The following is a 17,937-nucleotide window of genomic DNA, read 5'->3' on the forward strand; positions in this document are numbered from 1 at the left end:
ATTTTTTGGATCTCATGTCATTTATCATATTTATTCAGATTTTGATACAAAAACAACTCAAGATTGATTTTGATCCCACAATTAATTTGTTTATATTAAATGTTAAGGTGGTGACAAAAAATAATCTTTATGGACAAATAAAGCGTTAAAGTTTGTAATACATTTATTAAAATAAATTTAAGTTTTAGTACTTGTAAATTTAACAACTACCTTTAATACACTTTTTTAGCTAAACTCTTAAAATATTTTTAAACCAAAAGAAAAAAGTTTCTACAGAAATTGAATCTTAAAAAAAATCATGCTTTAGACAATTGCCAAAATTTTGTTTAACAAAAAAAGGAATTACATAATTATACTTAAAACAATCATCTTGTCATAATTTAAAGTGTGACAACTAATTTGGCATCAGCAGAATCACCTTGCTTCTTAATCTGTAAAACATGTGATGCTGGATTCCCTCCTGAGAGCACACCACCAGCAGCCATTATCCCCAAAGCAATGACTCCATGCAGCACATACTCCATTCCCTATAGAGAAAACACATGATCCTGAAAATTCACAGATTCATGGTGGCGTTTTTTTGCTGAAAGTTTGTTTAACATAAACACAACATAAATATAAGAGGATATTTCCTTAATATAAGAGAAAACTGACCTGCGGATATTCCTGAGGAAAGAAATAACAGCCTGTGGAATAAGCATTTTCTCTTCTCTATTTTCAGCATAATAATCCAAGTAGTTTCGTTGAAGTTCTATAACAGGCCTAAGAATTGTCTAAACCAAATGTAACTGCAGCTTCAAAAAAATACGACAGAGTGAAGCTTAGAAATGATTCCACAATGGCACGAAAAACCCTAACTAAAGCAAGGTACTTTACTAAGAAATAAATATAAACATATAAATGAAACACAGTATCACACTCAAGTGCATTTGCAGTACTCATACTGCACCAATGACACCCCATCTAAAAGTAATCATGGAAAAAGAAAAATAAACTCAAAACAAAACAAAAAAACAAAAAAAAAAAAAATATTGTCCCCAACCATAAAGTGATGACATATTGTCTCCATAAGAAGGAATTATATTAGAAGACTAATTTTGATTTTACTAACAAAGGAAAAAGAAATCAAAATACCAATAATATCACACTATCACAAAATTAATGTAATCTAATACTATATGCATTTAGATTTGGAATTCAATCTTGAATTGAGACAATGCATAAAGCACAAGTCAAGAGGGGGCAAAAAAGATTATTTTCTTTTAAAAAAAATAAGTAAAAAAGAACATCTTCCCAAAATATATATAGCATAGAAAAAACCAAAATTACCTGCATAAATTTTAGGAAGAAAATCTTATAATTAAATTATGCACACTATGCACTAAGTTTCCACATAGTGATGGCTGCCTATAGAAGCATCGAAGCTGCAAAAAAGAAAATGAAAGAGCTTAATTATTTTTCTTTTTCTTTTTTTTTTTTTCACTCAGTCCAGTTAAAACATCACTAATGAACATAGATTTTCATGCCATTTTGCATATACACAAAAATGGTAACACTGAAACACTAAATCACATCTCTTACAATCACACAACAGACAATTAACACCAAAAAAAAAGAAATTAAAACAAATAATAACTTTGAGCAATTAGAATTGGTTCCTGGAAATAAACAATGTCGACTATCTACTAAGAAAAAAATAAAGCAAATCTTCTACGGCCGCCAATATAATTATGGATGTAATGACATGGAAAAAGTGGTGGAATTATTAGAACAATAGAACACGCCACTCTTTGTATCCTTTGTTACCAAATAAGATTGAACAATGAATTATAGATGGTCAAGTATTAATTAATTTACGAAACGTTTAATGTCAGAAATTAAAAGTTAGACCAAAGATTGGTCTTGATGTCCAATAGTCTCATCTATTATTTATGAATTGTTAAAGGAAAGGAAAAACATCAAATTCAAATGACAAATGTCAATTTAAAGAGTGTTAATGCCACCATAAAATGCTTTCAGGAAGGCAAAGATCATTGTATGAGACATTTATCTAACAGCAAATCTATCTCCTCACCTTAATTAAAGTGCTAATGCTGGCCATCGCAAATCAAGATAATAATGAGTTACTATTAATGCCTTTTCACATAATCCTGCTTTTAATGCTTCAGTGCTGCTCATTGTGGTACTCCCAATCATAAGAATGAATGGAATTTTAAGAATGACTGCCAGATTAAAATATTATGACAGCAAACATAAAGAACTTGTTAGAAATAAAAAATAAAAAATAAAAAAACATATATACGTGCTAAGAAAGAAAATTAAAAACAAAGAGAAAACCATATGCTTTATACAGAAAGCACGTAATAAATACTGACCATCTTCCTCTACTCAATGATAAACACATAATGCAAAATAAATAAATAAATAAAATACATTAAAGGAAAAGAGAACTAAGATGAATTGTTACATGACCCATTGGCATCATCATCCAATTCGAAATGAATAGCATATCAATAAATGTAAGGATGAAGTATTTGATGAGAAAATGGAATGGAATGCAATGGAAGTAACTATAACAATTTACAAAAAATTTCACTGATAAAATGGAACAACAACATTCACAACTCATATCATAATTACATTAAAATTATTACCTTTACAGATGACATTATGGTCTTCTTTAGATAGGATTAGTGCCTTCTAATCATCTGTTGCTAAGTATTGTCTAAACAATGATACCTTAATCATAAGTTGGAACATAAGAAACTAAAGATAAGTTGTAGAAGTCTATGACTCTATGTTGATTTCTCAAGTTACCTACAGCTGAATTGCTGGAAAAAATTAAGTGACTAAACATACATGCTAATTGCTTTTTAAATAAAGAACAAGATCACAGAATCCTCAAGGGTTTTCAGTAATAGTCACTCGAGTAATGCAGAATTTTCAATTTCCTCATACTTGATAATGTAAGACATAGAAATGATAGAATTGTTCTATACATAATTTATATCATCACATAGTATATATGGAAGCATAGGAAATAGTAAGCCAAAGTAATACCCTGTTGTTGCAGAATTTCTTCCATTCTTAGGGTTTAATTTTGGCTGATTCAAAAAAATGTTCACCCACTTTCTTCATGGATCCATTAACTTCTCCTTTTTCCAATAAGAAAAAGCCCTAAATAATTGAATCACATATTTATCAAACATGAAAGACTTGAAACTGAACAAATGAATAATAGGTATGGTAGTAAATCTAGAAAGAATGTTCAAAATAGAGCCTTCTCTGTTTATTTTTTCTCTTTAATTTTTTTGATACAGAAGTAGAAGAGAGAAATATAGCTCTTAGTTACCATACTCGAAAGTATGATCAAAATAACTCCCTTGCACTGCTTCTAAAGGGTAAGCCTCCCCTGAACCAAAAAAAAGCACAGCACCATAACATTTACTTTCACATTTTAATTTTCAACAGAAAATCCACTTCACAATCCACCTAAACCGTGGGAAAAACCAAAAAACAAAATAGGTACTACAAAATTTTTAAAAAATGGCTAAAAAGCTTTCACTTACCAGCATAAGTTTTCTCCAGAACTTACAATTAAAGTCCTCATTTTGCACTTGATCTTGTTTTCACCTTCCACTAGCTTCTCCTTGATCTTAGTTTGCAGAATTAAACTTCAAAATCATCACTTAATTCACATATGTAGTTTAAAGCTTACAATAAAGTAATTTAAAGCCCCTAAAATACTAAATAGATGTCCTTTTATTCTGCAAAGCCTCTTAAGGAATTCAAACATACACACATATTGAAACTAAATAAAGTAACACCTCATTTAAATTCCTAAAGAAGCCACCTTAAATTATTTAAAATTCTCATTAGTTATTTCTTTAATTCTAAAGCCACTTCATTCGTTTGAAAGAAAAAAAATTATGGTAGATCGACCAATATTTTAGAATTCTAAAATAATTCTAACCAGATGAAGAACAAATTCAAAAAATTGAGAACTGATTAGCTATATTAATTTTAAATTTCTTGCAATTCAACAAACTGCATCCAAATAAATTCATTTAATTTCATGAAGTTAAAAAAATTAAGATACATATTTCATACCTTCATACAGGCAACAACAACTTGTTCCCAAAGGGAGAAGATCTCCTCTTGAGCTGGCTCAGGCATGAAAGCATGAAGTCCCTGCAAAAAGAGAGTTAAGTGTAGCATCTTCTAGCAAACTTTTGAAACTGAATATTATAGAAAAAAAACATATATATCACATTTCATTACCATAATTGTCAAGGACCTGCACATAATTGAGTACATCATTGCTTTGGAAATTTCTCTAAGCCTAGAATACTGTTTTAAAATTGTGCCTATAATGCTTGCACCAACAAACTTATAACATCTTAACTTAAATATATAGTACGTTTCAACGTAGAAGTAAAAATACTACATGCATCCAAAGAAAGAAAAAGCATATGTGAGCTAGAATTTTCTCACAAAGACACATTACCATCACATGAATGAAGAGAGCACTTTTTGTTTAAAAAAGAAGAGAAAACTTTTGACATGTATAAAAGTATAAAAACTAGATTGGGATAAAATATCCCATCAAATATGGAAGAGTAAAGCCTTGATATATAGGGTTAAACCATGTAAGAATGCATCTCAATCCCTTTCAATATCAGTTAGAAGAACACCATTGGTCAGACCATGTGCAGGATCAAAGGGATGCCAAATAAGTAATGCTATTCCCAAAAAAATGTCAAAAAGAAACTTTGCTTCCTTATATGATTGAAAACCTCTAAAATTAAAGAGTGGAAATTTATGCAAGTGTGGCATTTTATATGTCAATAATCTGATACCAATAATGTTCCTTGCATTTTAAGCTGACATTCCATAACTGTATGCATAAAGAATGTCATCATTATCTACAAATCATCAAACCAAAGCAAATTATATATAAGACAGTAATTGTGAAGAATATGGGTTCCATCCATGATGACAAAGAATTTTAGAAAACACACCACATAAATCAGATTACTAAAACAAATGGAAAACAACGAAAAATTAAATTCTTGTACTGATAAACACGATGATAGTAACTTTGAAATTTTTTTTGACACAATCCAAACACTCTACCTTAAAACAATTCACTTCTTAGCTGATTTTATCTATGATCATTTGAAAGGAGAGAAAAAAATAAACCTACAATCAATTACTGAAATAAGGATGTTTCTTTCTTCTCTCGTGCTTCCCCTCTTCACCGTCATGTTTTCTTCATCTCTGCTTTGATGGAAACGTGGGAGGAGACCCTGGTGTAAGAGAGGAGAGATTGAGAGAAAAGGTGTAGAGAAGTCAGTGGTCATCAGAAATTCCTTGCAATCAATAGTCCCAAGCCCACTTGTTATAAATAAATTGACTGAAGATCAAGTTTAGGGACAAAGATACCTTAATGAAGCCAATTTCCTTAGCATTGCTATGGAAGCACTGCCTGAAACAAAAATAAAATATTAGTCTAGTTCAAATTTTGGCTGAAAACAGGCATTTTCTGTTAAATATATAGGACAAAATATTTAAGCATTACTATGTTCATCAGAATCAAAACTCCATAGGAGCACGTCCAGATCACTGAAGTACACCGTCGTAAGGAACTGGGTCATCGCATTCGCAGAACCTGCTGCCGCCCGCGAAGGAAGGACTACGAAGCCATTATACGGAGGACTGCGGAACCAACAGCGGCGATGGCCACCATCACCGTTGTCGCCTCATTCCTCTTCCTTTCTCTCTTGATCTAGCGTCTGTGTCTCTTACTGTCTTTCTCTCCTTTAACCCTCTCCGGTTTTGTGATGCCGGAGGAAGTCTTCTCCCTACCTGCGCTACCTACTCCTCCCCACCAAGAGTTCCAGCTCTCTCTCATCTTCATCTTCTCCGGTTTTGCCAGGTGAATTATATTTATTTTTATTAACATTTATTTTTATTTATTTTTAAAAATTATTAAATTATTATATAAACAAAAACATCTTTATAAATAATAATAAAGAGATAAATATATTCTTATAATTATTTTTATTAATAATTAAATAATTTTTTAATTAAATAATTAAATAATTCTTTTTATTTATATGTCAAAAATATCCTTCAATCAAAATTAAAATCAAATCAATCTAATAATTTCAGCAAAACAAAAAAAATAAAAATCAAATTAGATTGTGTTGGCTCTTTTTCATTCGGTATCAAAATTCATTGTTGCCCCAAAAATAATAAACCAAACCCTAACCCAAGCAAAAACTTAGATGCAGGCCAACGAGCTATAGATCAAATGACTCCACATACTCACCTAGAGGTTCACAGATTCGAGTCCACTCCTAACTTTGGAAAAAAAAAAAAAAACCTTTGCTTCCCTTAGATTTGGGTGCAGCAAATGTTGTTTTTTCAATTTATACTTGTTTCTTGGTTTTGGCTTCTTCCAATGAAAAGCTCCCCTTCAACTTTCTCAATGTGACAAATGTAAGCCTCGTCCTTGTGTCATTGCTGTAATAAATCACACAACTCAACATAGTCTCAACAAAGAAAATATAATTCGCATATAAATGGAAAGGGAACAAATTCGAATTCATGCAACATCCAACTCAAATTCAAGACAAACAAAACCAATTAAGCATTATTGAACCATACATAAGGATTCTTGATTCATAAACTAATATCACATATGCAAACTCAAATTCTCTACACCCTTAGAACGGTAGAACCCAAAAAGAAAATGCAAAGAACAGAAAACGGCAGAACAGAGAACAGAGAAGAACCTTGAGGAAAGGCGAGGGTACCAGAAAACAGAGCTGGTCAAGACAAAGAAAGGCGGACAGCAGAACAAAAGACGGCGGAACAGAGCGGCGGTGTGACTACGATCCAAAGAGGCGCAAGCTACGACCAGAGACGAGACACACTTGTGGTGGCGGCGGAAGATACGAAACTGCAGTGCCAGCTGCCTGCTCCGGTGCCAGCTGCGGCTGAGACAATAAGAGCCGGCTGCGGCAGACAATAAGCGCCGGCAGCCGAGTTCAGATGATAAGAAGAGTCAGAAGTAGGGTTGGCAATGGGTATGGTAGGGTAGGGTTTAACCCTACCCGCAGGTTGAAAATTCTATTAAAACTCTATCCTACCCTACCTGCGGGTTGAGAATCTCTCGACCCTAACCGCACCCTAAAGTTCTAAACCCTACACTACCCTACTCGCAGAAATATCAAATTTTTTGAAAGTAAATATAAAATTCAATCATTTTAAATTTTATACATATTAATAACATAAAAAATAACAAGCTAATGCTTTAAATTACTAAATTAACTAACTAATTTAGTGGTTGTTCACTTATTGTAAGTCATTACATAAGAGAGGTTGTGGGTTTAACTCTCACTTCCTTCACTATATACCTAATTTTTATAAAATATGTGTTATATTTGAGGTGCGGATAGGGTAGGGTAGGGTACACCTTAAACCCGTACGCTACCCTACCCACAGACATACCCGGACCGTACTCTACCCTACCCGTAGCGGGTAGGACCCTACCCGAACGGATTAGACCGGGTTGGGTTACCCACAAGTAGAGTATAAATTGTCAGTCCTAGTCAGAAGATGAGAAAACCAAGAGAAAGAGTCGAAGAGGTTTTGTGACTTCAGATTAGGATTTTTCCAATTTTAAATCCTAAATCGGATCCGGATATTTATATTGGTTAAATAGTTTGGATTAAAAAATCAAACTATAAAATTGATATAATTTGGTTTGAATTTTTTTGGTTTAAAATTATTTTTTTTAAATGGTTTGATTTAAATTGGGTTTAAAATTCATAATCTAGAGAAGTGGAATGGTTCTAAGTTTTTGCTTGGTTAGGGTTTGGTTTATATTTTTGGTGCAACAATGAATTTTGATACTGAATGAAGAAGAACAAACACAAACTGATTTGATTTTGATTTTTCTGTTTTGTTGAAATTATTAAATTAATTTTATTTTAATTTTGATTGAAGGATATTGTTATCATATAAAAAAAATTATTTAATTATTTAATAAAAATAATTATAAAAATATATTTGTTTTTTTATTATTTATAAAGGTGTTTTTGTATATATAATAATCTAATAATTTTTAAAAATAAATAAAAAATAAATGTTAATAAAATCTCTAAAATTAAATACAATCTACACGACAAATTTTCATTTCTCTACATTTTATATTATACTGATACGTATAAATTAGTAATCGTATTGAATCAATCACTTAATAATAATAATAATAAAAGAAATTATTTTGTCAGTACTGTGTCTTATAAAGAGTATTCATAAAGGATTAAAAATAAAAGGTGCTTGTTTAGGCGTTAAATCGATAAAAAAAATATTTCTTAATGAAAAATGATCACTTTTTATTTTTAGTATATTTGGCAAACTTCTAATAATAAAAATAAAAGTATTAAAAAAAGATATTTTTATGTAATAAATGAATAAAAAAATATTTTTATTTTATTTTACCTAAATATTAGACTTGTTTGAGTTTCATTCTCGAAAAATATCTTTTTTAAATAATTTTTTTAAGAGATTTTTTACAAAAGTAAATGTGATTTTATGTTTAGATATTTCATATAAAAAAATCTTTTTATCTATCAATTATGTATTTTTTTAATAGCGTAATTAATAAATAAAAATATATTTTTACATGAGATATCTAAACATAAAATTACTTTTATTTTTATAAAAAAATCTATTAAAAAAATCTTTAAAAAAATATATTTTCTGAAAATGACATCTAAACAAACCGCAGTTATATCAAAGTTCAACGAAATTTATGCTTTTATCATCTTTGGAAACTTATTTCATTTTATTTTTATTTTCTGTTTTTATTTTAAATATTTTTTATTTCAAAAACTTCATTAAGAGAAAAGAAAAAGTAAAATGTAAAAATAAAAAATAAAATTTTCTTAATTTTACTTTTTTTTTTTACAAACTTTTAAAAATAGAAAATCATAAAATACTAAAAATAAAATCCAACCCTAACACATTCTTATCTTTCTAATATTTTTTTTTTCTATTTCTCATAACGGAATTATATATATTACTCAACAATACTGCTTAGAAACAATAATGATAAAAAAGAAAACTAATGGTAAATGCTAGCTACAACAAGCTGAAAAAATGAAACGAACTAAAAATCAATTACTACTCATGTAGAATATATATATAAAAGATGATGGAATGCAACAGATGAAAGAAGTGAAATTTCCTTTTATATATCAAATATTTATATATTAAGAAAAAACACTAGTAAAATAATATAACTGTGGTCCAAACCTAGGTATCCTTTTTATTCTTTCCTTAAAGTACTTTGACACATAGAAAATCTCTTTGTGAATAATCATATATATAGCATCACACACACACATATGTGTGTCATTAATTAATTGATTATTGAGTCTCTCTAATTAAGGCTTGGTGCTTCTTATAGGAATACTACACATTTTCTGCTTCATGAAGTATTTCCTCAAAGGCTTTGTTGAGGTTCCAAACAAGTTTTCGCTCATCTATGAACCCTTCTTCTGTTGCAAGTGTCACTCTTAACATCCCCATATAGCTCAAAATTGTCACTACAAGACTCTGCAAAAATAATAACATTTTTCAGGGCATGCATATATAAGATTATTTTATTTGTTATCTTGATACAATTTATTTGTAAAAAATGGGTTGGTTTTCCTTTATTACAATGAAGCATTATTATATTATTTTATAAGTTATATAATTATTAGCCAAAGTAATAAATTATAGAAAAAATTTTAAATGCTCCTAGAATACCGATATTATTCTAATAATTTTAATTATTAATTTTAATTAATATATATTATATATTTTTTTTATAATTGAGATTAATGACTAAATAGAGTAAAACTATTAAAACATTGATATTTTAGAAATACCTGAAATTTTTCTTAATCGATATGTGAACCGACACATCTCTTTTTAAATCATACAATATTATATGACGGTGGATACTCAGGTGCATTCGACTTCACGTGAAGTTGATAACTAAGAGCCGTTAAATGATTTAACTGATTTGACTAAATTTTCATCTAACGACTCTCAGCTATCAACTTCACGTGAAGTCGACTGCACCTGAGTTTTTATCTTATATGACATATTTAGATATTATTATTATTTAACCTAAGGTGAGATCATCGTTATATAAATTTCTATTTTGTCAATTTCCATATAATTAAGATTTCATTGTTATTTGATAGAGAGGAAGAAAGTTAGTATATACAAGTTACCTGAGGCAAACCACAGAGTGTAAAGAATAAATCCTTTATGGGATGATTAGCCAAAGCCATTTGCTCCATTGGTCCAACCATGTTGGAAATCAATAAGCTTGAATTTCTTAGTGTCCTATGTATATTTTTAGAGACTTCCTGTAACATTATATTATCACGACACATTAATTAAAATGATGGAGCAACATGGTCATTAATTTGGTTAGGTAGGTAATTGCATAAATCTATTATTGAACTAGCTAGTATATATATAAATATAAAATCCATTAGAAAAAATAAGAACATTTATTTTATTGCATGTGATTCAATCTAAATGTGTGATAGATAATAACTTAAAAGTTAAAAGTAATGTTACAGAATTATTTCTTTTCAGTTAATATTAATAATTTTTTTAATTATTATATTTAACTTAAATTTTAAATTCTAAATTATAAATTTTAATTTTTTTTTCAAAAAATAAAAAAAAAATTTACAATTAAAAAAATTAATTGGCTAAAAATTAGTTCTTTATATTTTTTCATAACTTAGTTATAAACTTCAATAATAATATATAAGATTTTAGGATCATCAAATTTAATATATTTAAAAAAAAAAAGTTAAGCTTACCTCTGAGCCTTTTAATTTATGTTCCATCCGAAGAAGCTTTTCAGTTAGAATAGTAGCAAAAGAATTCTTCTTCCTCTTGATGGAATTGTGTGCTTTCTTAACAAATTGGAGTGGGTTTGAAATTGGGTAGTCTTGTAATTTTGGCACTGAAACATGCATATAAGAAATATGGTTTCCCCAAACACCCTTTGCATTAGTCTTTAGCATATCTTGCACTGTGTGATAATCCTTAACATTCCTTGTGTTCACTATTGCCATTGCTGTTGATTTCAATTTTCTTGATTTATAATCCATATCTTGCATGTATAATCGGATCCCGTAGAAGATTATTCCAGTGATCACATCATTTATAGTCTGCAATAATAATAATATTATGTTAAACAAAAAAAGTCAATTAAATTCTTTATAATCATTATAAATATAAAAATATTTTTCAAACCGCCGCCTTTAACTATGTTAAATTAGCTAGTATTTCTGTTGATAAATATATATATAATATTCTACTAGAAAATAACTTTCTATAGACTAACATTTCAATTCTAGCCAACTTTTTTTGAAATTATATTTTCATTCTTATATTTATAATCTTCTTTCTCCTCAGTTCTCATCTCTAAATCCTAAATTTTAAAATATTCTTTTATTTTTTAGTATATTTGACAAATTTTTAATAATAAAAATAAAATTAAAAAATAAAAAAATATTTTTTTATAAAACTATAATTTATATCTTTTTTTTAAAAGATATTTTTATATAATAAATGAATAAAAAAGTATTTTTATTTTGTTTTAGTCAAATATAATTGATAAATAAAAAGATATTTTTATATGAGATATCCAAACATAAAATCACTTTTATTTTTATAAAAAATCTTTTAAAAAAATATCATTTAAAAAAAATATTTTTTCAAAAATAACGTCCAAACAAACCCAAAAAATAATTTAAATTTTAAATTCTAAATCTTCTAAAACAGTAAAAGTAAAAAAAAAAAAATTTAACACTAGAAAAATTGTCCAATAAAATATTTGTTTCTTATATATTCATTTTCTAAAATAAATCATCCATGCATGCATTAATTAATAACTACCTAATATGTTGCATTCCCATCTATCTACCCAAACATTAGATTACTATATATGTTAGAAGGGAAGCTAATAAGAAACCCTATATAGATCTCATAGAAAGAAAAAAGAAAATCTGAATATTTAAGAAAAACAAAATAAATAATTAGGAAAAGGAATTAACATAATTAACCATCCTTACCACTCCAAGTTTAGATTTAATCTCTTTGATATGATGAATAGAAAATGAGATATGTGATATGGTAATTGGTAGAAACTCCACTCCTTCAACATTAGACCTTATTGGTGTCTCATCATCTTCCAAAAAAGTGCTTTTCATCACACTCCATCCAAAATCAACAATGGAATTGAAAGTGATAGAGAAAAGCTTAGGCAATATCTTAAGTAAGAACAATTTGTTACTATTATAATCTTTATTGGAGGATGATGATGACTTTGATGGAAATGATAATGGGAGTGAAGGATCATCATGTCTTTGAAGGGAAGAAAGAAGGAGGCCCATGATAGTGTAACCATCTCCAATTGCATGGTGGAATTTGAAGATTACGGTTCCGGCAGCATTTTTTGTTGGGTATTTGATTATATGAGCTTCCCATAATGGCTTGTTTTTTGGAAGCTTCTCCATTGCTATGCCTGATAAGTACTCACCATATTGCTTCTCCATTGACATGGCATCACTAAACTTTGGCTCAATTATATGTTCCTCAAATTTTACCTCAACTCTTTTCCATCTCTTCACTCCTTTTTGGTCAACAACCTATATGTGTACTCAAACAAGGTTAATTAAGAATTAAATGTTTAATAAGCCTTGCAAATTATGTAAATTTGGATACCAATAATAATATTAGAATTTTTTAATTTCTACCTACATTATTATTATAATGGTATGGTCTCATATATATATATACAAAAGATAAATTTTGTTTGTACAATGAATGATAGAATATTCTAAAATTATTATTTTTTTCTAAGAAATAAACAATCAGTAAAGATCTAATCATAAATTTTTATTTAGTATAAAGATTTAATTATAAATTTTTAAATTATAAGAATCTAATAAAAAATTAGTGAAATTATAAAAATTAATAGTAATTAAACTAACTTTGTTAAGAAATAATTTTGAAAGATAATTATAAATCCATAAAAAAATATTGTGAGATGACAAGCATAAGATATGAACAATATTATATGATCAATAAAATTTATTATTTTTTACTAACAAAAATATTTTTATATTAAATTTTAAATATTAAATATTAAATTTTAATAATACAAAAATAAAATATTAATAAAAAAATAGCCCCTATATAACATTTGTCATAAAAATATATATCAACTTGAAATTATGTTCATCAATAATTGTACAAAACTTAGAGTTGTATGTATGTATATATATTTGAGTGTGAGAGAGAGCTGACCATTATGGAGGTGAAGCGAGGAATGCAATGAAAAGCATCTCTAACAAGAGACACAATTGGCAAATTATGAATTGGAACTTGAAATTCTAAGACACCAATAATGTATAAATTCAGAAAATCGCTCTCCAAAAATTGTCCCGTTGGACTCACCGGCTCTTTCAAATCCTCCATATAATAATATTCTTACTACTTGCTTCTTCTCATGACTTTCTTCAGAAGAGTAATCTCTATATATATACTAACACTAGTACTAGTATATATATATATATATATATATAATGAAATTTTTTTTAATCAATATAAAAAAAAGACCATTATATTTTATTTATCTCTCTAGCACTCTAGCTATCTGATCTCTTTATTATCCTCCACATCTACACATATCCCTGTGAATTGAATAATTGCAACAGTAACAGTAGTTGGTGCGTCGGCTTATTATATTAATTAGGAACAAAGAAATATTAAAAAATTAGTAAATTTATTTATTATTTTTTTAATAATTAATTAATAACATTTAAAAATATATATTAAAAATTATATTATTAGATGGTTAGATTAAAAAATTTAAATTGATAATTAAAAATATTAATAAAAAAATAATAAATTCTGTTTATTTTTGAAATTTTTTTATGAATATTTAAAATTATTATTTTAATATTTAGTTGAATCTGATCTTTAGCGAAATTTATTTAGTGATCATTTATGAGCACGTGGATATTCACAGATACCTCAGAGGAAGCAGGTTATGCTCCATAATAATCCATATACTTGCATGCAAAATTGAATACGTGGTTTTATTATATATTACTCGTCCCAAAAGTGACCAGATTCTTTACTTTTAAGAATTCAACAATGGGACTCCATTATTTCTAACGTTAATCTTATAGTGACTACATATACGAATATATTTTTTGTTTAAGGACAATAATTTAGTCAAATATATTAAATAATTTTATATTATGTGAGTGATTATTTATATATTTATATATAATATATACTATTTAACTTTAAACTATTTAAAATGAATTTTAATTTTATAGGACAAAACTATATTGAAATCTTTCATAAGCTAGATTATTAATGTGACAATTTTGTGAAAAATGGCACCAATGGATGTGTTCCAACCATTTGCAAGATTAATTTATAGTAGTTGGGCAGTAGGCTAGTAGATTTGTACCCATTTATTAGGTGCAGAACCTGATTATATATGTATCATGGGTAGAGCAATTCAAAATGAATTAAAAAATAAATCATAAATACATGTCTGATATTTGAGATGCATGTTTTATATACCAGAAAATTAAAAAACAACACTAAGCTCGTGAGGTGCATGGATCGGATTATCTGTTAGGAATGGAATTTTGCCTTGAGACTTAGGGATTGTGATAGTCAAAGTATGTGGCAGAATCTTTATTGCGTAGGGATGGGCTTCCGCCTTCAATCATGTGCATGTATATGGGTTTTACACTTTTACCTATCACTACATGGGAGGCAGGAATTAATGATGATTTTTTTAGGGTTTTGTGGCGGTTTTAGCAAAATGATTACCACCTGCTTAAGGATCGCTACCTTTAAGTTGCGGATATTAGGATTTGCGGTGGTTACCAGCAATTATTAGCATAACTGTCACTAAATAATAAACTGATTTGTAGCGGTTTAAAATTGTCGCAATTTAGTGCATTTTTTTAAATTAGGAGTTTAATACCGTCACAATCCATTATGAAATTAAAAAGGAAGAATATTAGAGAATCATTAATAAACTAAAAGAATTGAGATGATGACTAAAAATAGTAGTCAAAAATAATAAATTCTAATGACCTCTACCATTCCTAATTAAAAAAAAATTGTGAAAATTATGCAGTTTGCACCCTTTTTTTCTCATGCCGATGATTTATCAAATTTAACATATTTGCATTAGAAAATAGACTTAATATTATTAATATACATGCTGTGAAATTAACTAGTTAAAGAAGATAACATAATTAATAATCAATAATTGATTGTAGAGTAAAGTATCATTTTTGTTCTCAACTTTTGGGGTAAGTCTTAAATTTGTCTCTAACGTTTTAATCATCTTATTTGTATCTCTAACGTTTTAAAATCGACAAATCGTATCAATGTTATCCTACTGTTAAGTCTACCATTAACTCTATTAAAAATCTTCTTAAAAATACTTTTAACAATAAAAAAACCTCTCTCAACTCTTTATTCTATCTGCGAAGTTCTGAACACTTAGCAGAAAAAACCCCTTTCTCCTCTCTTTCGCATTCTACCATCATGCCATTACCATACAAAATATACACCCCCACTGGTGAAGCAGCACCAATCACGAACCCCAAATCACAAACTCTCATCTTCTTTTAATTCCCCAATCGCATTCTCTAAAAGTGCTTTTATCTGCAGAACTCGATGGAACTTGCGCCGCCGATCCCTTTCTGGGAGAACAGTTTTTCGAACACCGCCATGTGACAGAGGATGCAAAAATTCATCATCAAGGAGAATAATAAGAAGATCAGGAACAAGAAAAAGAAACAGTTTAGAGAATCTAGTGGGACTAAGATTTCAACAAAAGCATTGGCGATGAGCTTCCTCTTCAGAGGATTGGAAGAAGGAGGTCATGGGGGGCAAGGGACTCTTCAATTTGGCCGGCAAGAATTGCTGGACTTAGGTTTGGGGAGCTATGCGGCGGAAGCGTCCCTTAGGGTTGTGTATTTGGACAATGGTCAAATATTCTTGCAACGACCTCTTTTGATCCATGTCATGGTGCCTTTGTCTTTGGCATTAACAAAGACTGCTATGCAAAGGATTCACGTCGGAGCTCTTTGGTGGTGACAAAGATCTTTTCGGCATTCTTGAAGTGACACGGGACGAACTATCTTCCATCATCGTAGTCGATGGCATCGCCGGAGCGCATTGCGAAGAGGAAGGACATTTCCAGCAACAAGGAGGAAGTATTGGTGGTGTTTTAGCGCAACAGGCAGCATCAATTAGGAAAGATAGGTGGGTCGGATTAGTTGGGGATGTTGGGTTAGGTTTTTTTGACCTATCCCAACGTACCCCAAAAAAGAATATTTTTGTCTACATGTATTTTCCATTAAAGAATTTTAACAAAATTGTAGGGGTATTCATGGATTGGATCCGATCCGCATATCCATCGAATTTATCCAAATCCAATCCAAAAATTGTGGATATCAATCCGATCCACAAGGTCATTGGATCGGATCTGCAACGTCATCAGGTCAGATTGCGGATTTCATGTGGGTATCCGCATATCCGCGAATCCGCAAAAATAAATAAATAAATATTCTTTTTATGTTTTATTTCAACTAATAATTATCATATATGTTGTATTATTTTATTTTTATTATTTAAGAAAAGTATGTTTAATAATATTTTAAGAGTAAACATGTTTAAAAGAGTAAAAAATTAGTATTTTGTTGATATTTTTTAAATAAAAATAAATTTTTTAAAATATTTATATATTTTGCGAATATATCCGAGATCTAATCCGATCGGATCTAAAGCTTAAAAATTGTGGATATTGGATCCGATAATTTTAGTGCGGATCGGATTGAGATTTTGTCCATATCTAATCCGATCCGCATTTGCCCCTACAAAATTGGTGTGAAAATAATATTGATATGATTTTAAAATGTTAGGAATATAAATAAAACGATTGAAATGTTAGGGATAAAAATAATACGTTATTAGTAAAATCTAGTTACAGTGTTTCAGTACAAAAAGAGTCCATTTGAGGTCATCATAGTCATAGTCACATTTATACTAGCAATAAAATAATCTCGCAATTGTAGTAATCACTTCGACAAAGCAATAAAATAATCTCCTACTTGATACACAACCATTATATCCACTAGCTCCAAATTAAACCAGCAGGCTGCAGTGAGATTAAGAATTCAAACTTTGAAAGATTTCAGAAGTTTAAATAAGTTTAGAAAACAATATTATATATAGGAGAGCAACCAACCATCAACTCAACAAAATTATCCGAAAATTGCAGTAAAACTAATCAAGGTTGGTTCATGAACATTTTCAGGGAACATTATTAACGCAAATCCTGGAGTAGCATACATATCCCATATCCCTAGCAAGCTCAGCTTGAAATTAAATCACCTAAATGAAAAAATGTATATCCATGTAAGGAAAACTTCATAGATGCTTTTGCTAAGGTGCATATATATAACTCAATAAGTTTGCAAACACTTAGCATATAATAGCAAGATAGGTAGCAAGTCTAAGTACACTATTACAAGCATAATAACCACCAAGTTTTAATTTTGTAGTGCTCATGCACACCATTATTGCCAACCAAAATCATAACAATTCCTCTTCACATACATCCCTCTTGTTTTCTAGGATTACAAAGTCAAACAAATTGCTATATAATTGGGGGCATTTTACACTTACCTTGTTGGTACTTTGTATATTTAATTTGCAACCCAACTTCAAATGCAGTATGCAGAACACTAGCTAATACATTTTTTATTAAAGTATTTAAAGTATTTATGTGCATCA

At 29.0% G+C, this 17,937-nt stretch overlaps 1 protein-coding gene and 1 long non-coding RNA gene across 17 annotated transcripts; both read right to left on the reverse strand.

The window, feature by feature from the left end:
* Window positions 1-279: 279 nt before the first annotated feature.
* LOC112744148 (uncharacterized) lies at window positions 280-7,113 on the reverse strand. Of its 16 annotated transcripts, none has more exons than XR_011871350.1 (13): window positions 6,801-7,113; window positions 5,582-6,528; window positions 5,446-5,488; window positions 5,207-5,309; window positions 4,111-4,191; window positions 3,570-3,655; window positions 3,358-3,412; window positions 3,061-3,177; window positions 2,655-2,725; window positions 2,075-2,222; window positions 1,330-1,424; window positions 655-788; window positions 280-527 (listed from the first exon to the last, which is right to left on the reverse strand). It is a non-coding gene; the product is annotated as an uncharacterized lncRNA (long non-coding RNA). The 16 variants fall into 16 exon arrangements; XR_011871348.1 differs by having other exon boundaries at window positions 280-548; XR_011871355.1 differs by having other exon boundaries at window positions 655-794.
* Window positions 7,114-9,249: 2,136 nt separating this feature from the next.
* Window positions 9,250-13,624, reverse strand: LOC112744149 (wax ester synthase/diacylglycerol acyltransferase 4). Its single transcript, XM_025793658.2, has 5 exons — window positions 13,405-13,624; window positions 12,168-12,743; window positions 10,908-11,261; window positions 10,302-10,439; window positions 9,250-9,633 (listed from the first exon to the last, which is right to left on the reverse strand). Exons 1-5 carry the CDS (start codon window positions 13,573-13,575, stop codon window positions 9,490-9,492), a joined length of 1,383 nt encoding a protein of 460 aa, XP_025649443.1. The 5' UTR covers window positions 13,576-13,624; the 3' UTR covers window positions 9,250-9,489.
* Window positions 13,625-17,937: the final 4,313 nt, after the last annotated feature.

The sequence above is a fragment of the Arachis hypogaea genome, chromosome 14 (genome assembly GCF_003086295.3).
Source record: "Arachis hypogaea cultivar Tifrunner chromosome 14, arahy.Tifrunner.gnm2.J5K5, whole genome shotgun sequence".
Classification (NCBI taxonomy): domain Eukaryota; kingdom Viridiplantae; phylum Streptophyta; class Magnoliopsida; order Fabales; family Fabaceae; genus Arachis; species Arachis hypogaea.

What these genes read in the sequence shown, in the direction of transcription:
- LOC112744149 (XM_025793658.2), bottom strand. Translation starts at nt 13,575, where the DNA reads ATGGAGGATTTGAAAGAGCCGGTGAGTCCAACGGGACAATTTTTGGAG. An exon ending in CTCGCTTCACCTCCATAATG is followed by an intron (nt 12,744 to 13,404) that starts GTCAGCTCTCTC and finishes GTACACATATAG; the next exon opens with GTTGTTGACCAAAAAGGAGT. An exon ending in CACTCTGTGGTTTGCCTCAG is followed by an intron (nt 9,634 to 10,301) that starts GTAACTTGTATA and finishes TTATTTTTGCAG; the next exon opens with AGTCTTGTAGTGACAATTTT.